This window comes from Labrus bergylta, chromosome 17, assembly GCF_963930695.1.
Source record: "Labrus bergylta chromosome 17, fLabBer1.1, whole genome shotgun sequence".
In the NCBI taxonomy this organism is placed as follows: Eukaryota; Metazoa; Chordata; class Actinopteri; order Labriformes; family Labridae; genus Labrus; species Labrus bergylta.
Window position 1 is genome coordinate 16,971,607 of NC_089211.1, and position 25,274 is coordinate 16,996,880.

General features: G+C 40.6%; 1 protein-coding gene across 1 annotated transcript in view; it reads left to right on the forward strand.

Annotated features, from left to right (window-relative positions):
- Positions 1-25,274, forward strand: part of lamc3 (laminin, gamma 3) — a 118,953-nt gene that overhangs the window by 70,290 nt on the left and 23,389 nt on the right. Inside the window, exons 10-12 of the mRNA XM_020634626.3 lie at positions 3,356-3,554; positions 13,804-13,913; positions 18,521-18,748. Of these exons, the coding sequence (XP_020490282.2) occupies positions 3,356-3,554; positions 13,804-13,913; positions 18,521-18,748 (537 nt within the window). The remainder of the gene's footprint in view (positions 1-3,355; positions 3,555-13,803; positions 13,914-18,520; positions 18,749-25,274) is intronic.

Genomic DNA, 25,274 nt, shown 5'->3' on the forward strand with positions numbered 1-25,274 from the left:
TATATTTATTTTTTTGAATAATTTCAAAAGAAATATAAGTTGACTTTAATTTCCACTGACCATGAGGTTCTAACATAACTCATTATTACAGTGTGTCACTCTCCAAATATAAGTTATTACCTCCTTTCTGTTTCCCCAAAACAATGGCTCTGCTGAAACTGTTCTTGTGTAAAGATTGAATGCAACCGCTGGGCAGATGCTATTCTGTGCAGCTTGAGTGTAGGGTGACTTAATAACCAGTGGTGATTCTACAGTCTATTGGGGCCCTAGGCAAAAATTCATTGGGGGGGCCCTCCAACCAGCGTTTATCACCACCAGTGTTCCAACATTTACTCCTCTTCCTTTGGTCCTTGGATTTCAAAACATAAATACATTCTATGTTTAGCAGGGCAATGGGATTGAGTGCTGTCAGATGGGGCCCCGTTAGGGAGGTTCCTACTGTCATTGGAAAATTTGCACCTTTCGAGCCACTGCTGTGGTGTAAAGTTTGTCAGCCCTCGAGGCCCCCCCCTATTGGCCTGGGGCCCCAAACAGTTGCTTGCCTTGCCTGTTGACAATCAGCACCTCTGTGACTCACTAAAGCAGTGGTTCCACAGAACCTTGGAGGAGGACCACCCTTCCATCAACCATCTTGCACAAAAATAATTGCCAACATCCGGATCTGACTGAGCGCACAGTTTATGAAGTTGTGCTGACAGTTTGTAAAATTTCTTCAAATTAAGTATTGTATGCCTTTCTTTTGGAGTGGTGCACGGTGGCGTTTGGGTGGCAGGCCACCACTTCAAAGGCGGGGACAGGAAACACTTTTATTAGATTGAGAATTGTCCTCGTCAAATTAGCTAGCTATCTGTGACAATGGATGATCCATAGACCCTAGTGCAGACTTTTTTTTAATTAAAACTGTGGACATCATGTTAAAGTAAGAATGGAAAATATTTTTGGGGGGAAATTACTGAAAAACGATCAATTAATACATTCAGTAGTTTCTTCAGTAGTGTGTGATTCATAACTAAGCTTCTAAATCAATTGGTAAACTCTGGTGTTGGAAACTGAGCCAATGCAGTATTGCAATGGACTGCAACTCCTTGATTGTCCACTTGAGGCTGGCTCCAATAGTGAGTCAATCTCCATAGAACTCCATGTTAAAATGTCCAACTTGATAGCAGAAATAGCCATGTTATCAGCATGGTCCAAAAACAGGATAATGTCTCATTTCCTTTCTCCCTTTTTGATAATATAATGGCAACAATTTATGCATAATCACGGTTGTAGCTGTTTGCCAAGAGGAGTCAGGATTTTCTATAAAAGTGACAGGGACCCGTTTTTTTTTTTTACTTTTTTCACTCATGATTTTGATTTGAGTTCTTTTACACAACTTACATGCACTTCCTTTGTTTAAATTGTGCACCTTCACTTTTTACAATACATTGTCTGCACCTCTTCAGAAGGTTGAATACAGTCTAGGTACTAAAAGTGGTTTTGCATGAGCAGTGCCTTTTTGGACTAAGGAGTGAGTATTGATCAGTTATGTAATTCAGTCCTCTCAAACAAATCGGTTGTCTAATCACTGGTTTAGATGTATTGATGCGAGAGGGCCCATTGAAGGCATCCCTTTCTAATTGGTGACAGATTTAATCAAAGCCTCTTTTCTTTCCAGACTGGCTGAGTTTCTTTTTATTCCTTCTCATCAATAAGTATTGATTGTGAAACTACACTGAGATGTGTGACAGCTCATTTCATTTGATGAAGTGTTTTGTCTTTCTGGGTGATTATTGGTCATTGTTTAGCCTCTCCCCCTCTTCCCCATTGGCTGTAATTATCTATTTGTTTTGACTGCAAAGTCACAGTGATGTGAAAGGTACAACATTGGGCCTGGTGAAGTATTGATTCATCATGTCATTTGAGGCTTTGCTGTTTTAATAATAACCCCTTTTTCATTTTCTACAATAGCAATTCTATAAAAGATTGATACACATTTATGAAACAATGCATTGTGTCATTGATTCATGTGGCTTCACATTAAAACAGAACTATAAGTAGCAATCAAATTTAATGGAAACTTTGTTTAAAGTTATTGTTAAAATCTGAAAAAAATGGCCCGTCCTTTTTCCCTTTGTGTTTCATTGGTGATAATATGTGGCTTGTTAAAAATAGTGAAATAAGAACATATTAAAAAAAACATGCATTTGTCTTGCAAAAATGTTTTGCCTTTGCAGATGGAAATGTAGCTGCATGATGCACAGAAATGCTAATGTAACAATATGATTAATAATTAACTAAATTCATTGTTCATTACCATAAAATCCATGAGATGATGATGAAGAAGAAACTCTCAAGACTTAATTGAAATTATAATTACATTGGATTTTCCCTTAAAAAGTACTAACTTATTACTTCCACTAATTACTTCAACACATCACTGATTAGCACATTATCAGCAGCAGCAAAATCCTCAGCACAAGATGTCATAAAGTGCTCATCTGAATCTGTTAACCTGGCTGTTGATTTCAGAGAGTATGAGTTCAGAGATGAGCCCGGCAGAGATGATAAAAAAGGGCTGTCGGTTGAGCAAATATTACATTATCAGACAGTTGAATTGCTCCAAATGAGGCCAGAGGCACCTCACAAAGAAAGAAAAAAATCACCTTCCCTGCTCCTTAGCCCTCTAAACCCCCAGAAGGGCTCAGGATGTACTTCACACACGATTACGCTCAAAAACAAGGTGGCAACCAAGCGTGCAAACTGTCAGTTTTGTCCACTCACCCACCCTGAGCTGGTAGAGAATGGCAGCGGAGTTGTTTTTTCCCCCACAAATTGTTATGATTTTCTCATTTTGAAGGCATAACTGGTGCAAGACTTTTGACAACAGCACAGGTTGTTTACATTTTTCTTATTTCCATATTGATGGAGGGCAAGCCTTCTGCCTATTTCTATATCAAAAGGACAAGTTGTGTGTGTGTGTGTGTGTGTTTGTGTTTTATTTTTTTGCCAGTTTGAAGAGTGGAGTCCAGGGGAAGTCTAGTGGTGGCTAAGATCTTTGAAGTCCTTTTAATATGAAGTAATGAGCCCAAAATAAGGGGGTGGGTAATTACACATTGGCTCAGTGCTCCATGCGGGCTCAAAAAAAGCCTGAACCCATCTGCCCTCATTTACAGACACACACACACACACACACACACACACACACACACACACGCACACAGACACAAACAGAAAGATTGAAAAAAGAAGAAACGGGGAGCATTTCTCAATCCACACAAATACATAGTTATTCAGCATCCAACACAATATACAGCAATAATAATGCTGACTCCACTCACCTTTCTAACATCCAACCTCTGCCCCACTCCACTAGAGAAATTCCTGGGTCACCAAGCCTTCAGCTACGGCCAGCTCCTCTCCATCACCTTCACCTCTGAGGCGGTCGAGCTGCTCCCCGACCATGTCACCCTGTTCCTCCGTGGCTCCGGGATCACCCTGTCAGCGGATCTTTCACCCCAACGAGTGCTCGACTTTGAACCCGGCCTTGCACCGCGGCACTCATTCATTGTCAGGTACAAGAATGCAGGCTTGGAGCTGTCAGTTTGTGTGTCTGTGTGTTTTTATGTATTGTTAGTCTCTTGAGTGTCTCTGGAAAATACCAAAGTGTTTGCCTGAATCTGCTCATGTAAGTCATATTGTTTGTTTTTCTCCACGTCTTTGCATCTCCCTGTTGCCCGACTTGTTCCTTGTTAGAATATATATAGCGTCCACAGAGTAAAGACTATCCAGGACACCCATGTACTGATTACAGCTCACCCACATTGACTGCGCTGTCATGGTCCCTGCAGAATGTGGGGATAAGACTGCAGTGATGAGCCAGCTCCCCCAAACGCTGGCTGTCATGTAGATCTGGCAGGTACAGAGCAGCAGCATTACATTTACATTTTTACATTTTAGACGTTTAGCAGATTTCCTCAGCTGGCGTGATTTGGAATTTGAGCAGCGGTGATATAACAAAAGTCACTGAAAGTGCAAAAAAGGAAAGAGGGAGCAAAAGTGAAACTGACGCATAAGTGATGAATGCAATGATCAAAGAACAGAGCTGAACAAGACCACTAGATCCCCCAACAATCTAGGTTGTACGTAAGAGCAGTGGGAGGTTTTGAATAAATGCTATTATGTTGTTATTAAGTATGAATAATACCTCAGATGTAGATTTTATTTACTTTGTTTAACCTGTATTTGACCAGGTTGTTCCCACTGAGATTAAGAACCTATTTTTCCTAAGGGATACCTGGCCAAGATAGTCAGCAGACTATAGAGTCAATAATCTCTCAATGGGTTGGTCGACAGTTCATTCTTCAGCTGCTGCTGTCTAAATGTCGAAGTGTCCTTGGGCAAGACACTGAATCCCAAATTGCTCCCAATTTGCAATTTGCCTTCACCATCAGTGTGTGAATAGGCAGCTTTGACATGTATAAAAGGGCTTGAGTGGTCAGCAGACTAAAATGGGGATATATAAGTATAGTCCATTTAACATTTATAATATTCACCGTGTTCTTTCAACATGTAAGAGTGCTAACAAGTGTGCGGCTTAACAAAAACAATCTCCTGCAAGCCGATCATGGCACATTTTGTGAGAGGACTTCCAGGTGAACTGAAGGTTGGAAATGAACCTACACAGGACGAGGTTGTTTGTATGAGATAAATTCTAGAAATAAGTTAGCAAAGAGCGTCACAAACTGTGTGTTATGTCATTATGTGTTGATGTGGCGAGGGATTGAGGGAGGGGGGGGGGCTTGAAATTATATCAATCTGCCAATCTGGGGCCCAGAAGAAAAAAGAGTTTGGAAACAACTGACTTAAAGAAAAGACTGCAAACTGACAAGCTAACTTATGAGACTGTTTTTGTGAAATGTAGGGTTCAAATACAGTTCTTGCTTTATTAATTGATGAAATGAGGTTCATGCTTACTTTACAATATGAAATATTTGGCAAACTTCAGCTGCCGCCTAACTTTTACATTAGATGAATATAAGACAACACACAGCTCAGAAAATAAAGATAAATACATTTGTGTAGATGGCCAAAACGTAGTCTATATGGAGAAATGCATGAGTGAAACTAATGAAATAGAAATGCACCAGGTATCACGTCTGAACACAATATTGAAGTTCATATAAAAAAAGCTTTGCACCTTATCAAATCCAGCAGAAATTGCAGTGCTATTCTCATTATTAGGCGCTGTAGAGATTTTGATGGTCGGATGTATTCCTTGGGGGATTTAAAGTGTGTATGTGGGTTTTCAGGCTGTGCAGAGCTCTGCAGAATCACACTGTAATACTGCATGTGTGCAGCATGCAGCCCACGTTCAAGATATTTCTCAGTGTTTTTCAACCTTAATGGCAACGTTAGGGTTTCAGTTAAATATTCTGTCTGTTTTTTAGTGTCTGAGTTAAAACATATCTGACCTACAAGAGCTCTATGCTGCTAAAAAGTCGCAGTTTAAAATATGTAGGTAGTTTCATTCACCGTGGTGTAATGCACAGTGTAGCCTCCTCGACACCCACATGTAGAAGTACATTTGTTTTCTTGTCTAATACCATTCATGTACCTACAGAGGCAAATGCAGGCGCACAAATCTCACAGCCAAATATAAAATGAATTTGTCATTGTTTATAGTTTCACCTGTGCTTTTTGACGTGGCCTAAAAGAAATCGTAATCATTTATATTTGTTACAGGCAGGTGTAGTTTTTATAATTATTTATGGCCAATAGCACCTCCTTGAAAGCAGCTGCAATCAGAGATGTGATATAGTCATAAAGATGACAGCAATCAAAATCAAGCTGTGATACAGTTTCTGTCAAACAGAGCTGATGATTTTAAGAGCACCTACAATTGGCGGTCTGCTACTTTTACATTCTCAGTGTCTACAGTTATTTGTAGATATAGTTGATTAGCATCTGAATTTTGGAACAGAAACCAGGACTGATTGAGTTGTATTTTGCCTCAGCCAGTGTTTGTTTTTCATTTTTTTCAACTGCATCAAGACCCTGAATTCATTGTTTTTAAAAGGTCCATGTTGAGAATTTTAATATAAAAATGTTTGCTTGTACAAGGCTATTTTCTGTCCTTTATTATGCATTTATCTGAGAGATAGGACAGTGGATAGAGATGGAAATCAGGGTGAGAGACACAGTGGGGAGTGACATGCAGGAAAGAAGCCACAAGTCGGATTTAAACCCTGGCTGCCTGCATGGAGGACTACAGCCATAATGCATGGGCCATGCGAGCTACCCACTGAGCCACAGGTCTCCTGTTTTTCTAAAGGGGTTTGATCAGTGTATTAGTTTTCCTGGCAATAATGGCTATGAAGATTTATTACTCAATTCCAATGTATTTATGTACATTCCCAGGACAACATCTGCAGTCTTTATTCTGTCCTCTAAAGTGAAGTCAGAGCTGATTTGGAATCTCCAAAGTCTTTTTTCCCCTTTTCAGTGTGTCAGTTGGAGCTTTGTTTTGGGTTTAAGTTTTGTATCATAAACTGATGTAAATAAGAACTGTGGATTTTGTCCTCCTTTTGGTAGACTGCCTCCTTGGCAGACCAATAAGGCAGTCTGTGCTAGAACTTATAGTTTCATGCTTAAAGCTAAAGACAACAGGCTCCTTCTATCTCTTATCTCTTGTCTGTGTTCTCATACCAGTCCAATTTGTTGTTGATATTGACCTTCGACTGTTTGTAGAGCTGTACTGCTTTCTTTGCAGGAAATCTTATCGGTTCTCCTTGCACCAATTTGCTCTCTGCCAAGACTCCTGCGGGCCTTTTTCCGCCTTGCCGTTCACAGTTAAGTGGTCAATCTGTGGGTGGGAGTGACTGGAGGAGGCAGACTAGGGTCTGAAAAGGTGAACCCTGGTGTGATGATCTGTGGGGAGGCGGCAGTGCAATCAGTCACATTGTTGTGGTGCGAACTCATTGGGTCTGTCAACCTCCGGGAGTGGGTGCAGCTGGCCTGGTCTCTATTTGGAAAGACAGGCTTAAGTCATTCACTCTATTTCCAGCCTCTTCCCCCCACTTGGCGTGACGTCCTGTATCCAGTAATCCTTCCCATCCCACTCAGCACCTCCTTCAGACTGTTTTGTTTCAATTTGTCTTAATTCTGCCCGTGTTTCCATTTTAAATTCTCCTCCCCAGCTCCTGCTACTTAACTTCCGTCCTGAAGCCGGCCCTGGAAGCCCTCTTTTTTTGCCAAGATAGGATTTTCTTTGTTTTCCCAGTTTTGTGTAAAAGTAAACCACATAAAACAGACGACTGTTTAATGGAATAGAATGGTCCACATAGAAATTGACATGTTCCACAACCAGGGAGCACTGTATTGTTCTCACTGTGTGCCCCGGGGAGCATGTTCCAGTCCATTAGCTCAAAACAGTCCTGTCAAACCTCCACATGTTGGAGGGATTGCACTCTCACAGTCTTAGAAACAATAGGCATCTGGCAGTTGGATTCCACTGTAGGGAATCCAAAAAAAAAAAAAAAGCTGTGATATGTCCAATTTTGGAAAAAGGTGAACAAAAAGTACACGTGGGTTACAGAATTCTGAGTAAGTTGTACCTTGCTCAGAGGGGAGCTGCCCTAGTCCAGGTGGGAGCTGATTAAATCATGAGCAAAGAGCTGTCCAGAATCCTCAATAAGGAAAGGTCTGGTTTGACAAAAGTTTCCAAGTGTGAATCTGCAGCACCAGCTTGTGTTTTCTTTGAGAGGCTGCTATCACAATTGGGTTGCTCCAATCTCTCTGAGATTGCTGGCAATCAGAGCAGTAGTTGATATACTTGTACTGTTGAATGTGAAGGTGGCAAACAGAATTTGACGGAGGACAGGTTAGTCTTTTTCAAACTGGTTTGAGTGTTTTGGGTGAAAGAAAAGGAGGCCCTCTTCAACTGGAGCATCATGTGAAAGAAAGGGAGACCGCCTCTTGACGGCTCAGATAGAATAAAACTGCAGCATACTTGACTTCCATACCAGATATGTAAGCAGATGTTGCATCTTGTATTTGGTTTGTGAATTTTTGGCGGCATGACATAACAGACATGGTCATTTTGGATAGTTTGCAGATTCACAACCTTGTTCAAGAGCATTTGATGAATAGTTATGTTGTTCATGGTCCACTCAGAGTAAGTCATTAACTCTTAATATTTTGGTGATACTCTGACTCTGCTCTTTTGTGCAACCATTATGTTCACAAATAACTGAAGGGCTCATCAACCACTTCACTATAACAAGGACCACACCATGGATAAGCAGGGTTTAAAGAATTCCTTGATGATACGTTTTTGTGCGTAAGAAAACGGATTTGCTCAGTGTCACTCAGTTTGCTGTCTGCATTGTTGGGGAGCTTTGGTAGGGGATTGGCTTGAGCATTCAGGCTTGACGAATTCCCTCCGAATCCTATATGGAGAAAAAGAAGGACAGAAGAAAAATGATGAGAGAAGTACTTGAGAAAAAGGAGGAGGAGATGAGTATTCTTTTTTAGGAATAGCAGATGAGGCGTGGTCTTGGAGTTGTCCTGTTCCCTGACGCTCTGCTCGAGAGCTTCAATGAATGAATCACCAATCCTGTTCCAGACAGGTTGACTTGAAACAACATCCTCTGACTTCAGGTTCGTCCTCTGTTTTTAAACTATACAGCCGGAGATATCTTACTCTTTCGCTGATAACTTGGTTTGTCTGCTGAATTGTGGTGTAAACACAATGGGTTTCTTTGGCTGAAAACAGGTACCTGCTGCAGTTGAACATCCGACATCCGGATGATACACTTGTCAAACTTAAAACTTGTAAATAGCTGATAAAGAGCTCTTAATGCAGTTTTAATTGAATCCTTGTGGGTGTACAGCAGAGGCACTGCTTTAAGTTTGTCTTCCACTCAAGAATGGCACATCTTTGTTGCTTGCCTTATTGAATCCAGTGCCTGAACGGGGACACATTTTTATGTCCTTTACAGTTCTTCCATGCTTTTCTCTGGTGTCTGCACACTAGTAATGAGTTTCCCCTTCGCACCGAGAGCAGGAGCTAAAGAAGCTCTTTGGTTCCCTTTCTGAAATGCACTGGAGCTTGAGGGACAGAGACTGTCATTAAGTTTTCTTCTCTGGAGAAGTTCTCCTACAATCTCATTACACTTCTCAGGTACATGCACAGATGCACTTCACTACATGCTATCTGTATCATTGGCTCATACTCCCTCTGCTATTCCCTTTCCTCTCGCCGTCACACAAACATGCAAACATATCAAGACACTGTGCAAGCCATGAGCTTCCACATAAACACATTAATCCATGTGGCCATCTGGCAGTGTGACTTGGAACAATCCAATGCACCATATGTTAAAAAAAAAAAAGGAATAATAATCATGTTTCAAAAACGGCTTTAGACGTAGTTCCAGCTTCCAAATGTTTTTGCTAAAGGCGTGTGTATGCATAAATAAACATGAGCAGAAAACACACACACACTCCACATCTCTCTTTGACTGACAGCATCTTCATTCATAGTTGGCAAATATGTTAACCCGTTAAGTGGCTGTGTGTTCCCACCCGGTGAAAACATCATTTCAAAAATGAAATGAAGGCGAAATATATGGAAGCTCTGGGATTTGAGCAGAAGGGATTGATGAAAGGAGGAGGTGAATGGCTTATGTAAGGTATCATTCACTCTTCTCTCTGATGTTCCCTCTGTTCACTTTCTGTTCCCTTGAAACCAGTAGGCGGGGAGCTTTTATTGCCTTACTTGTAGGTGTATGTGTATGTCTGCCGCCTGCCTGCACGCATAATATTTGTGCCAGAAGGAGCCCCTCAGATGCTCATCTACTTTTAACACATGCTTGACAAACATTCTGCATACAGTTTTGTCAGGGTGATCAGCTGTTCACTATTTTACATGCCAAAAGAAGTACTTCAGGAAACTCTGCAAATAAATGTCATTAAGAGGCGTACGAGCCGATTTTCAGCAGTCAGCAGAGTGCTTGTAGTAACAGGGACATGTAGTCCCTTCTGGTGTACGGAGCACATTTCTGTCATGATTTGAAAATTCACTGACTGCGTTCACAGATCAGGGCCAGCGCAATATGTTGAACAGAAATCTGAATCTGACGACATAAATAAAAAGATATACAGTATATCTTGCTGGAGGTGCCTAAGCAAAGCATGAGGAAAATGAAATGTCCCAGGGTCTGTCATTTATCAACCCCCAAAGTCACAGCCCTAACAAGTCCTGTGCTCTGTATACATGCATTTACATTCCTCTGAATAGCCAGGGCTAGAATATTTGCATTCCATTCATGGTTAGTGTTTGCATAGACATTACGTTTGTCTATAAACTTTATGTAGAAAAATTAGTTTGTAGTTATACAGTCAAACCTTACAGCTCACTCCAGAGAAATAATTGTACCTGTCATTAAAACCTGTTAGAAAATACATGTAAGCTTGTGGTCTCCATTAAGCCCCAGGTGCACTTGCGTTTAACGCGTACGTGAGTGATCAGTCACGCGGCGGTTTGGAGCTTTGGTTGTGCACGTCTCCAGAAATTAACGCTATGCATCTGAAGAATGCAAAATGAATATTACCGCTAGGAGCAGTGATGGGTTTTAATGGGGATGAGACAAGGATGACATCGGAGACACCAGAGTTCTCTTTCAACAATGGCGGAAAGCTTTGAAGAAAAGTTAATCGATCAAGTCCCCAACTTTACCATGTTTTAGGGTTTGCACACTTGCAAAAAAAACTAGGGGCTGAGAATCTACAGAGGATATACTTGATTTCCGCTGTATTTATGTGTAAAATATTGCACATTCTTCCTTGAAAGGATCCTATAGCATAACAATTTGTTTCTTCAAGGTTGTGTCATCGTGTCAAACTGTCAGCCATAAGTTATTATAAAGTATAGAAAAATTATTTTTTTCTGAGTCTTTTCCCCGTATCATGTCACGCACAGTACCACAAGGCTGATGGAGAATCTTGTTAATAGGCACCTGAGCCAATGATAAATTGACTGATTGCCAGATACAGCAATACCCTTAAACAGTGAGTAGGATGCCAGCATTTCAGAGCTGCCATTCCATTTATAAACAATCCAATTAAAATGTGCTTTTCAAAGGAAGATTTGCACATTAAGAACATGCTAACAACATTCCCCCATACATGTTCTAATTCTTTAATTCATTTTTCGGATTACCTCTCAATAACATGTTTACTTGTCTTCCTGTGAACTATCATCTCCGTTTCTCTTTCTCCATCCCTCACACATCATTAATATCTTTCTCTCTTGATCACCCCTTATCTCTCTCTCTGCTCTCAATAAGGACGCTTGTATGTGTGCGTGTGTCCTGTATTCTTTCGGGCTTTTCTCTCCTGATGATCTCCCCTCATCCTCGGTGGAGCAGGCTTAATTACAGTGTGGCTCTCCACGCTCTGCTTGGTGCTGATTAAAAGGGACACTGACGCTCCATAGGGAAAGCCTGACTGGGAGTTTGTTCACTTTCATGCACACTCTGCTTATCGCTGTCTGACCAGCTCCATTACCATGGCTTTGAGGCCCAGTTTGTAATTGCCTCTCTTTATTACTGTGCCTACATGTCAGGCCAGGGAACAAGGGCCTGCCGCATAAATGGTGACTCTGTGTGGCAAGCCAGGGATGAACTCACACACACTGACACCCACGCACACACACAAACGCTCACACACATGCTCTTGAGTGCACAGTTTAAATGCCAATCCTAAGACCGAAGCAAGCCATGCACCAAATGAAGCATTAACAAAGTGATGGTGTCTCGCTAAGAACAGTTGACCTAATAAAATAGAGGCCATCGCACACTCACACATGGAAGGTGTGACTTTGGCTGATATGGTCAACAAACTAAAGGTTTTGAGTTTTATTCATCTATGGCTCTTTCCTATAATTACAGGCTTCGTTTATTATAACAAGGTACCACTTTTAACTAAGGTGCCCTTCATAATTGTGGTTTATAAGTTGTAACGAATGCCTTTATTAAAAAGACTGAGAGTCAACAGCCGCAGCAGCTCTATGAAGCTTTACTCCAGGGGAAACTGTGCTCCGTCAAACAGCTTGTTAGATGTTGAATTAGCTTTAGTACTACACACTAATCTATACATACATCTCTTTGTTCTCCTAATAGGGTGCTATGCAAACCATTTTCCAACTTTTAAACGCCAATGATTTGACATTCAAACCTATCTTGAAACATTAAAACTGAATGCCAACACCTGTGGTCCACCATACTCAAAATGAATAATTTTCACTGAAGCTCAGGGTAGTAAGCACAAGTTCTGTAATTGTATTGTACTGCTGTGCTCCAGGTTGCAAGTCATATAAGTCTGACACATAACTATGACAAGTCATTTCATAGCTTCCCAATTATTGTGTCAACATACAACAACTTTTTGATTACTCTTTTCCCAATAACGGTAGAAATTGGTTTGAAGCTAAAATTATCAGTTGTGACTCAGCTGACAGTAGCTGATGAGTTTTGAAATATGCTGCCGTACCTTGAAATATGGTTGGATTTCAATTTTCCTTGTCCTTCATCAATCAATAAGCGGTGGCCATATCACTGATTCCCTTGGTTTTACAATTTAAAACCAAGAATACAACAACACAAAACAAGTGTCATTACTCTAGAAAAATTGCATCTGAGGCTGGTGGTAATGTCGCAAATATTTGGTCATGAACCAGATTATTGGGTAAATTCCATTTTTGGTCAGATAATTGCAACGTTCGGGATCGGAAAATTTTGTTTACGTTCATTCTGAGTGGGATTTCTGACAAACCAACAAATGTCAACCTCATGATTATACAAACGGAAAAGCTAATAGTTTATAATGGGGGATCGTGAATGTCTGAACACATTTTTCAATAGTAGTGTGATATATGATATATTTCAGTGTGTCCCAAAGTAGTGCTGCAGTAGTAGTATCCATTTGGCCATGCTGGTGTGTAGATCTCAATGGGCCTTTAACTCTTAAAGCCAAAGGGAACCTGAACCTCAATCATTACATTTAACATTATGATAGCAAATGTAGCACACTAATTGGCTTATTTGAAAGAGAGAGACTTATCAAATGTGATGTAATTTAGGAGCCAAGTAAGTTCCAGGTGTAATTGTGTTTCCTATATGTAGTCATGAAGATCGCGGTACATATCATCTGCTGCTTCGCCCCCTCGGGACCTTCACAGGATACATGGGGGGAAAATTGTAACACAACATCACTTGTGTGGAGCTGACACAGCACTTCTCATCAAGATGGAAAGAGTTCATGGTACCTAGAGTAAAACAGGCAGATGTCAGCTGTGCAGGCTGGCTTTGCAGAACATCCTTCAGCAGATGGCAAAGCTCAATGATCAAGACCCTGAATATGTGTTGAAGTCAGCACATTTACATTTTTCTTAGCAGTGTGCGTGTCTGCAGGAAGTGCGGTAGATAGAGTTCCATTAAAAGTCAAGCACATGTGTGACAGGGAATTTATTATCTCCCTAGTTGTTTGTGTGTGTGTGTGTGTGTGTGTGTGTGTGTGTGTGTGTGTGTGTGTGTGTGTGTGTGTGTGTGTGTGTGTGTGTGTGTGTGTGTGTGTGTGTGGGGTGGGGGGGAGTAAATTGCTATAAAAACCACTACTGTTGTTCATAAATCAGCCACACTTTCAGATGTTATTTTACCTGTGAAATGTGATGAAGTTGATGTTTTGTCACAATGTTTTTAAAATGTAAAAGAACGGCACAAATAAAATGCTAATAATGTGTTTTCTGTTTTATCATTTTAGACTTCACGAAAATGAAAGAAGATTGAAACCGTCACTGTCTGCCTTTGAGTTCCAACATCTCCTATACAACCTGACAGCCCTCAGCATTAGCAACGCAGGAGGACACAACTGTAAGTTTGTGTGATTGTGTGTTTTATTGTGTGACTTGACAATGACTTGACAATGCCCTTAACTGATGTAAGACAATAACCTTAGGCTTTAAATTGTTAGTCTTTATATATCGTTTTTTAAGATGCTTGTCATTTATATTTTGCACTGCACAGTTTGCGAACATAACCAATACATTTTGCGAAGTTTTCACCATGGGTTGTGACACAGCAGTGCCAGGGAATTGTGTTAGGGGGAACTATGAGAGGGCTGGGTTATTAAAGCGAGAAATGCTGTTTTTTGGAAGACTAAGCAATAGCCAAAAGAATATCACAAAATCAGAATCACAAAAGAATATGTATGGAAATATAATAAATCTGGCCCATAAGGGAAGTAAAATAAAGTAAACAGTAAAATAAATACAAAACGTATACGACTACCAGAACAAATACAATCCAAGATCATGATGAACACAAAAAAACAGCAGCCAGGAAATGTAAAATTGTATTTGTGAAAAGAATGAATGTAGAACTGCCTATAGTCAAATTTATTACAGCAGCATTATCCTACATTTAAACATAAATGCTGCTATCCAGCAGCCGACTGCCAGCTGTAGCTAAAGTTACCACACAGAACATGACAGAATTAGCTTGTGATGCAAAATTACAAAACCAACACACAGGTTGTCCAAAACATTCCTTTCCTAAAACCCCTGCTCATTGCTCACTGCTGGACTTAACTGTCAGTGAATCATCCTTGACATCATCCACCTCATTCTTTGCGATGAACAAAGTGAAGATATATATTACATTTTTTACTCCACAAATATTGGTTTACTATTTATTTTAGGGAAGGAAAGTCATTTTCAGGGAACTCTGCAGTCTTTGGGACTACAGTCTGTGAGTGTGCTGCAATATCGCACATGTGCATTATGCTAGGATAACTCTTTTTAATATGACTGAATGTCTGGCCAGTTTGCCACTTAAAGATTCCAAAAACTTTATATCATCACACAGAGGCACAAATTATTAAAACTGCACCAGAGATTGCCCCTTGAAACAATGTCAGTGTTTTTATTCATGGAATATTTCAACTGTTCCAAATGTAGCTCAGCGTAAAACAGGACATTTATTCCCTGATGTAAGGGACTAGTTCTTGAAATCCTCCTCTTATTTTTCCATCATGTCCTTCCTTGCTTTCTATTTGATAGTCACTGTAAACTACGGGTGGGATCTGAGAGGCATTAAGGCAGATTAGAGCCCCGGGAAGACACAACAGCTGGCCAAAATCACCAGCTCTCTCACACTCACTTACACCATTTTAATTGGATTCTCAGAGGAGGCATTGTGACACAGACTATGACTGTGCATGCACAAACGACTCATACAGAAGTTTGTGCACCCAGAAACAGAAACAAAGCCATGCATATTCCATCCAACTGTTTACTGTAACCACCCGCCCCCACACGAATGAGCAAACAAAGTCAAACACACAGTAGACACTGCATCTATGGCACATCACAGAGGAGAAACTCTGTTAATGACTTGTGTTAGGTCTCAAAGACATTCTCAAACAGTGTTAGAAGTGTCTTATCGCTGCAGGCTGCGCGGCAAACTTTAATTTCAAAATCCCATAAAGCTGTCCTCTCATCTTTCTCCTCTCTCCCTTTCACATTCTCCTTTACTCGTTAAATTTTCCTCTGCAGCAAAGACAGTCTTTTACAAGAGAGCTGTGTTATTTTAATGACAGCATTGTCTTTAGACTATAAAGGCAAGGCTTTGGCAGCAGTCACATTAACAGCCTTTCATTTTCTCTGCCTCAGAAATTGACAGTGAAAAAAGGTGCATATAGGCATATTGGAAGTTTAGCGGCCTAATGGCTTAATGTACAGTTACCTAAAGAGACCTTCATTGTCATAGTCCAAAGGGTGAAGTGAACGAGGGTATTAAAAGCTCAACTTTTCTGACAAGGTTTCCTGGAGAGGGGATTGATGGGGGGAACTTGCACTGCCTGACTTTAAACGATTTTTTTTAATTAACTGAAATATAGGGTACAGTGTCTGAAAATGGTTTTAATTGCACATTCTCCCCCGCTGAATGAGAAAATAGAACTCAGGAGGCAGAGGAGAGTAAAAGGGTAGAGGCTACGACGGATCACCGAGAGGGAAAGAGGAGAGTCTTGCCTACCGATTATCCTTTAGAGGTGCAAATGAACTGGGTTTCATCAGTGCTGAAGAAATGGCTGGATCATGACTTGTTATAAGCCAGAGTCCATCCTCTCCCCTGGTTCTTCCACTTTCTAAGTCTGTGTATCTCATTATGCATCTATAAGTTTACATTTGGTTATGTCTTGTCTGATAAAGCTTTGTGAAACAAGTGCATCATAATCTATCAATCTGTCTATCTGTCCATCCATCTATTTATCTATCTATCTATCCATCTAGAAAATTATCCAGGTGTCTACCAAGCTAGCTCACCGCTATCTAGATAGATAGATAGATAGATAGATAGATAGATAGATAGATAAAAAGGTAGCTGTCTCTACCTAACTCTCTATTTCCCTCACACCTATCAAACTTGCTAGCTAAATATCTATCTATCTGTGTTGCTCTCAACCATCAACTGTATATAAAAATGGACACTGTGCCTCATACTGATCCCATTGAACAGGATGAAGCCAGAGTTCCCCAGTGACGGACGCTGACAGATTGCAAATTTGCAAAAACTGCAGTGTTGACATCTTCCGGTAACATTTAACTTACGAATAAAACAGCAGAAATCCCTCAGGTACAGCCCATAGCGGAATAGAATCTTCTGTTGGTTTGAAACAGACACCGTTTCTACTCTAATCCGCATTTGTCAACAGAGCTGTCAATCATGGCATTTTATACCATAAGATTTGAGCAAAAAATGGAGTGTAAATAACAAAACAGAGTTTGAGAAAATTTGATCAGATGTGCATTTTGTTTTTCGGTTTGATTCATGTCCTATCTGTTAAAGAGGACGTGGGTTGTGTGACCGATACTGCAGCCATTCAGCAGGGGGACTCTAAACCTTTCCTCTTCACTAGAGGCACATATTCCACTGTCCATGCTTTTTACAGTCTATTCTCTAAAGCTATCTAGCTACCTTCCTATGAAGTTTGTTTTCTATCAAACTATCTATTTAAGCTAGCTAGCTTGCTAGCAAAGTAACTGAAAGTCTTTTCTATCTGGTTGGCCATTTTGCTAGATCTGCTTTGTAGATAATCTAGTTATACATATCTAGCTAGCTAGCCATCTATCCAGCCATCTAATTATCTGTCTAGTTATCAAAGAAAATGTAATATTTGGCTCTGGCTTTAAATTAAAAGTAATGTATCTCCTGTGACTTTTATCTTTTTTTTCAACCCCTCCTGCATGTTGTTGGTAAGAGTGCAAAAAAGGCACCAGTTTAAAAGTACGTGTTCTGTAACAGTGGTTTAGAGTGAGCAGGGTAAAAGGGATTCGGTTCAGGATCGCCAGCCTCCATCACTATTCATCAGTGGTGGACTAAGTACACAACTTTATTCCTAAAGTCAAAGTATAGATACACCTGGTCACCTGATACCTCGAATACAAGGGGGGAGTTGCTCAGTCAAGTCATATGACCTTTCTGTTGCATTATATTTATTTAGATTATATACACTTTTTAATCTCACATGCTACAGATTATTTGCAGCACCAAAATAACATAACCAACAATTGGAGCAACCAGGGAAAATGTCAGACAGATTTACACAGTGAGAAAACATTCACATTCCAAACATGTGCTTCAGATATAAAGCCATGGATGCTGAAAAAACTGCCTGATCTGAGTGACGTTTGCTCTGCGTTCAAACATGGAGATGCGCAAGGTACAGATACAGCAACAGTGCTTAGGCAAACCACAGGCAGAATTACAATACACAGTTTATTGTCTTCTGTATAGGAATTTAGAAAATAAAACAAAATTAATCAGCTGACTTCAGAGCAAAAGTAGTGAGTACCAAGAACAGTCATAGAAAAGTAGTGTAGTCAAAAGTACAATATTTGTCCATCAAATGTTTTTTACTGTCGACCACTGCTATTCATTGAGCAGAAGGGGATCTTGAAAACCCAACAGAAACAACATGTATGACTTGCCTCCACCGAGTATCCTGTCTTCTTTTCTTCTCTCGTTGCTCTGCTGAATTACTCGTTTGCTATATCAAAGATTGCCCATGGTGATGAGTGTATGTGTGTGGGCGCGCACATGTGCATGTGCATGTGTGAGTGAGCATTATGTGTGACATTTATGGGCATGTGTGGGTGGATGAATCTGTTATTGTGTGTGTAGGTGTGTGACTGTAAACTGTAGACACAGGCCAGAACCTGTAATGAGACAGGGAGGGAGGAACAGCACTGCAACAAATGCTGATAACCTGCTGCTTAACGAGATAGAGACCCACAAACATATACATAACACCTACACAAAAGCACATATACACATTTTACTAATTCTAGCGAAATGGTGGTAGAACAAACACTTCAACCGGCGTCTGAGGCAACAATTACCAGTTTACCACTGACCTTTGTAAGCAACTGTTTTATGACAAAGCCCTCTTCCTGTCTTTTCTCTTCCATCCTCTCCAGATACATCACAGCTTGCAAAGGTAACCCTGACCACTGCTGTCATCTCCTCTAGTCCAGCTGGCCCTCCTGCCCCATGGGTGGAATCTTGTTCCTGTCCTTTGGGTTATGCAGGCCAATTCTGTGAGCAATGTGCCCCAGGATTCACTTGGGAAATCCCTGGCAGGGGGCCCCTCTCTACATGTGTGCCTTGCAACTGCCATCAGCATGGAACCTGTCATCCAGAAACAGGTACATTTTGCATGCACAAAACTCTCTTTAAATGATCCATGTGAAAAATCTGGTTGACTTTTTGCTGGCAACCACTCAACAAAGTTTCTGTTTCAGTGACCTAAAAAGCCTGAAAAGTGATTTCACAAATGAAGTGCAGAACTTTTTTGTATTTTAAAGAGAACTCCATCCGCTTGCTTTGCCAAAGTCAATTTACTTGTCACAAAAAGTGCTCCACTGCCCTTAAAACAGCTGAACAATGTCTTCTATGGCTTTGACGGGGCTTTGATGAAGTTAAAAATTGTTTAATAAACTTGAGAAAGTATACCAACTTGAGCTTGAAGACTCAAACTTTCAACTGAAAGTTAAGTCTGAAAGAAACGCACTGTATCCAAAGTCAATCAATGTATAATTAATGAAAGGGCAGTCAGCGTTCACAAGATAATGTGAATTAGGTCTAAAATTAACCATCTTTTGGGCCTTTCTTTAATGCCATCATTTGGATAGGATAGTGTATAGAAATGGAAATCAGAGAGAAAGAAAGAGAGTGAGAAAAGACATCGGGAATGGAACCGCAGGTTGGACTCGGAACTGTATAAAAGTGAAATAAGATAAGATGATACTTAACTGATCTGGAGAGTGGATATTCGGGTGTTGCAGCAACCCAAAGATAAGTAGCAAGTAGATAGTACAAAGACATACAAGCTAAATATAATCAAATGAGAGGTATATACAACTGGATTCTAAAAAGGAGTGAAGTGAACTATACAGGAAAATTAAGACATTCTGTGAAGTGAATGGCAAATACAGTAGGACTCTTGAGTTTGACAATTGACCTTTAGGGCACATCACTGTTGGCTTCTGAGGTCTCGTTGGTTTCCACATTTGTTTGATGCGTTGTAGGAACTAAAAGAAAGGATATCTCTGCTTCTCTATATCCTGAATCGGATTCTTGGACCTGTATTGTGCTCCATGGAAGAGCTACACTCTATAACATAATACATCTGTGTATTCATGAAACAGGTTGTAATTAAAACACCAGAATTAATCTTGTAAGGCAGAAGTTTCTTTGTGTAATATCCCCTGAACGAATTGTTTAGAAGACCTCTATTTACGAGTCAAGTCAAAACTTTAACCTAGACTAGTATTTGCCGTGGCAGCAAATTCTGCTCTCTCTTTTAAGCAGTGTAGAGTTGTATTATTCTAAATTATCAGACTGATCTAAGTTGCTTCTAACGCAATGAAGTCATTCATCTGAATTATGTGGCCATTATTACATAAGATGAAGGATCATCAGAGGTTGCTGAGACAATATTTTCTGTCACAGTGCCTCTGAGAGAGCAGCAGGAACAGACAGGCTGTTTGACTGAAGTACTTCTCTGTGTCTCTCCATTCAGTCATCACCGCTTCAAGGGAATGTAACTCAGTCATCCCTTAGGAGCATTGGCAAGCCATCACTCAAACTGAGAACTGGATGGCAGCACTAATATGGCAATATCCTCATTTCACACAACTAATCTTCATAATAAGAGCTAAACCGGAGAGTGCATTTAGCACACGTGTCATTTTATGGGAGATAACAACAGCAGCTGCAGTTTCTCTCCAGATCCACATCCTTAACGCAACGTGCCATAAATGACAGAAGTAAAACAGTAGCTGCTGGGTGTGCAAACAAGTCAACGTCTTCGCCGTTATTTATATGTACTGTATGTGGGTCTCTTTTTGTCCTTGAGTCCTTTCCACGCTATCTCATTCACGCAGCTTTTAACAAGTCCCTCCATCTCACCACGAGCAGACGACTCCCCAATCCAAGGTCCCACCCTCCATCTTTTATCTTTCCACAATCTCTTTCTTCCTCTCTATCTCTCCCTCCTACCCTCAGACTTAAAGTATCGGAGATCTGACCTAGTTAGAAGGTGCCTGAAGCTTCGGCTGTGAGTGTGTGAGTTGTGTTTGGGACTATATGTGTGTTTACAGGACTTTGTGTGTGTGTGTGCGAGTGTGTGTGTGTGTGTGTGTGTGTGTGTGTGTGTGTGTGTGTGTGACTGAGGTCCGGAAGCGAGTCTGGTATCACTGCCTGCCTGCCTCCCCTCTAATTAGGCTTGTTAACCGCCTCTTGGCTAATGATGTCTAATTTGCTTGCAGATTTCCTGTGTCTTTTATGTCTCTTCTCAATCTAGATGTCCCTCTGTTTCTCTTTCAAACACACACTTGTCCTCCTTCTTGTTCCCCACATTCCCTAGTCAGCCTCTCACTCTCTTCAGTTTCTTCCTCTCAGCTAGATGTGCACCTGTTCTCCCTAGTCACCTTGACTTTGTTTGAAGTGTCCTTAAAAGTTTCTACTCCTTCTTTCTACGCCTTGTGAATCCTCCTGTCTTTCCTAGCTAGGCCTATATTTCCCATACATTTAGTATTTAGTATTCTATAAGTTCAAACTCACTTACATGACCCAACATGCAATTAAAAAGTAACACTTGCTGTGTGGCTAACTGAGCTAACAAACCAACCGCAGCTCCCTTTAACGGCAGCATAAACTGAGGCAAAGTAATATGTCTAGCAATAGCAATTAGCATATAGCAATATACATTCTATTTGTTACATTTGATTACAGGTAAGCTCAATGTGCTTTACATTGAGGTTTAAACAGGAACATAAGCATTAAAAATAGTTTCCCCAAAAAAAACTCTGACAAAAAAATGTGTGTGTGCGCTGTGTTGGTAGGATTCCCCCATCCCAATTAATGAGGCTGTTTTTAATGATTAGCATCAGGCTAAATTCAGTTTAAACTCAGCAGGTTGAGATTGAAAGCATTTAGAACCTGTTCACCACCCGACAAATCTGCTGAGACTGTGACCAATCTCTCAACACACATTTATACTCGTACTTTTTCTCAGGATGTTTCAAAAATACGACATGGCACAAGATGAACGAATGTTAAATATGGAGCTCGATGTGTCCTCTGAGTCATGGATGAAAATCTCCAGTGTGTTGTGTCCCCTGGCGTGTAGCTCTCAGGTTGAATAGCATTAGCTGGGTAAAATTAGCGTTTCTTTTTTCAAATGGATGATGATGGCTTGTCGAATTCTGAAGGCCTGCTGGCTTGTCTTCAATAAAAAATGAAGGCGGCAAACAAACAAACCACGGAAGCTCTCGATAAATCCATAAGTTCAGGTCAAGGGGAACTATCAAAGTAAGTCGATTAAAGACACCCTGTTCATAATTTGTCACCATGGGGGCGGACCAACCTGCTGTTTCTCCTATCAGAATCTTAATTGCTGTATAATTACCTAACGACTTGTATCATCATGCAGGGTGTGCCCACAGACAGAATTGGGATGAAGTTTATTCACTTGCTGCCGAGGGAAACTGCAGCCAATGGTGCATCATAATCATGATTTATTAACACTCTCCAAGTCATGTCGCTTCTATCCGCTGTAGCGCAACACAACAGATTGGGAATGTTAATATTTGGGGCGCAACAGCAAATTGCGACACCCCCCCCCCCCCAACACTGCAGGGCTAATGAAACTAAACACATGTCCGTTGGATTCATAAAAGGATTTGTGTTTGCATTATTTGGACATACTTCCATTTTATGTTTACATACAGTGTGTACACTGTGATAATTGCATAAGCGGACTATCATTTATAAGCTTGAGGGAGAGTTGAGGGAGGAAAGAGATGATTGTAGATAAAATGGAGACACTCAATTTTCTCTGCAGCCCACACTGCAGTGAAGCACTCATTAATCACCTAAACTAATGAAACACATGATGCTCTTGAACAGCATAGCCTCTGCTGGGTATTGAACATTAGGGCGTTGTATTAGAGCTCCTCTGCTCCCTAACAGACCTATGTTGGTGCTACATGGTGAACTGCACTTGTACTTACAGCATCAGAGAACATTGTCATTCAAAGATGTGTCCTGTGTATCCATGGAAAATCAAGGCTATTGGGGGAAGACAGGAAACTTGTGGAAACAGTTTTTTTTTTTTTTTTTTTTTTTTTTTAAGTTGTGTGTATCTACTCTGTATATTCAGCTCACTTATGTCTGGCTCTCTGAAGGAAGAGCATTTACCCTTTTCTACAGAAAGCATCAGTTACCAACTGGTGAGATAAGGTTTCAAGGACCAAGGTTATTGATTTTATTGTGGTTATCTGATGAAAAGACACTAAATAATTGCAAAGTAAAAGTGAATGATCCAATGTTTTTGGTGCTAAGATACATTTATGCTCCCCACAAAATAAATCCTGGCAATGTGCGCCTCCTGACTTTCGTTACTGCACAAATTGATTGAGATTTCTTTGAGTGTCTTTACGGATTCAGGATTAATAGCCAAGAAATTTAGCGCTCGCATTCATGAATATGAATTATAACTTGATAAGCTACATTTAACATTAAATACCAACCGTCAGGTCAAATTTAAATGTGTTTAATACTTATAAATATTAATGTAATTTAATAGGACAAAATGTATGACCCATAAAAATTCAACTAATATTTGTGTAAAGCTAAGTCAAATACCAGCATGCCAACTCACATTTTGATTGTTTTAAAGATTGTTTTGTTTGGATAGGCGAGGCAGCCAGGAAAAGGAAGACATGCAGGGATACGACTTGCACGAGCCACAAAGGTTTGCCGCATCGACAACTTTGCAGCGACATTATAAAATGACCCAAAACCATTTGGCTACCAAAGCGCTCTGACACACTTGCCTGAGTCAATGTGTAAAGAGTAAATCTTCAAACGCAAGTGTACTTTGCACTGAAAGGGAAAAAAGGGGATGCAATTAATGTGATTAAAAAGCACAGAGCATTTCGGTCACTTTAAAAATAAAACACAATATAAAGACTCCTGATCTTATATTCCATCACTATATGAAAGTTACGTCAAAACAGGCTTCGAACGAACAGCAAATCATCCTCAGAAAGACATTTTTCTCTCTATTCCCACGTGTTCTTGTTGTTAGCCTATGATCTTGTGAAACTGTGTGTACAGCTGCTCATGTCTGTGCTCACGCTCAGAAATGGACCCAGTGGGGCAGGGCATGCATCGTCGGATGGAGCAAAAAGTTGTACTCAGAGAGCACAGCACAGACTGACACACTGTAGGAACTTGCAGGATGGTCTACTTTTATAATGTAATATGCTCCATGAGGCTTTAATTTATTTCTGTCTCCCCTTTTTACACCTTTCGTTCACGGTTACATGGACTTAATGTTAAACAAATTGTTTCAAAACTTACTTTGGATCCAGCTTTAACCCTGCTTTTACAGTGTAAAGAAGACCAGCTTAAGTTTGCAGACTTCTGCTCACCACACTAGTCGCTGAGTGCAGCATCTGCATCTGCTGGAATAAATAAGGTCTTTCTGTGCCTTGTTTTGTTTCACAACGGCATTATGCTTGTTTCTCTCTTTGACATTTCTTCTTGGCCAACTTTAAAAAAAAAAAATGCAGTGGTTTTGCATAGCTAAATGTCACGCCCACTGCTGTTCGGAAAAGGATGCTGGGAAATTGGAAGGTTTTTTTCAGGCTTGGTCCATGAAAAGGAATGGACCACCAGGGGCTCCTGCAGCGAAATTCTTTAAAGCCAGCCTGATATAGGCCATCTTCCAGAGTACCTGTCTTATTGCATCAATTAGGATACAGAGAGGAAATTACCTAACATGCTGCTTATGCAATTCTCATTAAAATGCATAGGTTAAAAAGGAGTATTCTTTTGGTCAGTGTCTACCAGCAAAAGGCCTATTTTGAATGAGACGGAGCATACCAGGGCGTGCATCTCACAAATGCCTGCTTAAATGCCATCTTCAGCTCTCTAAGGTCATTAGTTAGAAAAATCTATGCGAGAAAGTTGAGGCAGACAAACAGATAGAGAGTGAAGCTGGCTCGAGCCCTGGCTTATGCAGCCCTCTAATCTCTCTGGTGGGCTGTATTTGTTGCAGGCTAAACCCTGAGATGCCGGGTCTGAACCAGCGTGATGGGATATGAGCAGCGACAGTGAGAGGGAAAAAGAGAAGTGGGAAAGAGCGGAAAGAGGCAGACGTAGTCAGTTAGACTGAATCTCACCATGTAATTTCTCCTGCTGATCCCATTCAGCATGCTTCACTTATCTCCCCAAAACCAGTGCATTTATTTTACACTAAAATAAACGGAGAGATAAACAATGTGCATACTCTTCCTGCCTCATGTTTTCAGTCACACTGTTAGAAATCACTGGTTTGAAAAGGCTTTCAATCTTTCCTTTTGATGCAAATAAGTTGAGAAAAGAGAAACTTAGCTGGAAAAACTGGATGCATCAAAGAAAAAATAATGATCATGAAGAAGTTAACCTCCCTCAAAACAGCTGAAGAAAGAAAGAACTAAACTACACATGGCATCCTACAGAGAGAGCTCTCATGGTCTTCACAATGTCCACTGGCATCGATGCTGCCGTGGTAACCAGACCTGCTAATCGTACTGGCACAGAAGTGACACGGAATGTCGTCCCCAAAGTACCCTGTGTCAAGCAGAGCCTGTTTGCACTGAGAGTAGGAGGCCAGCTGAG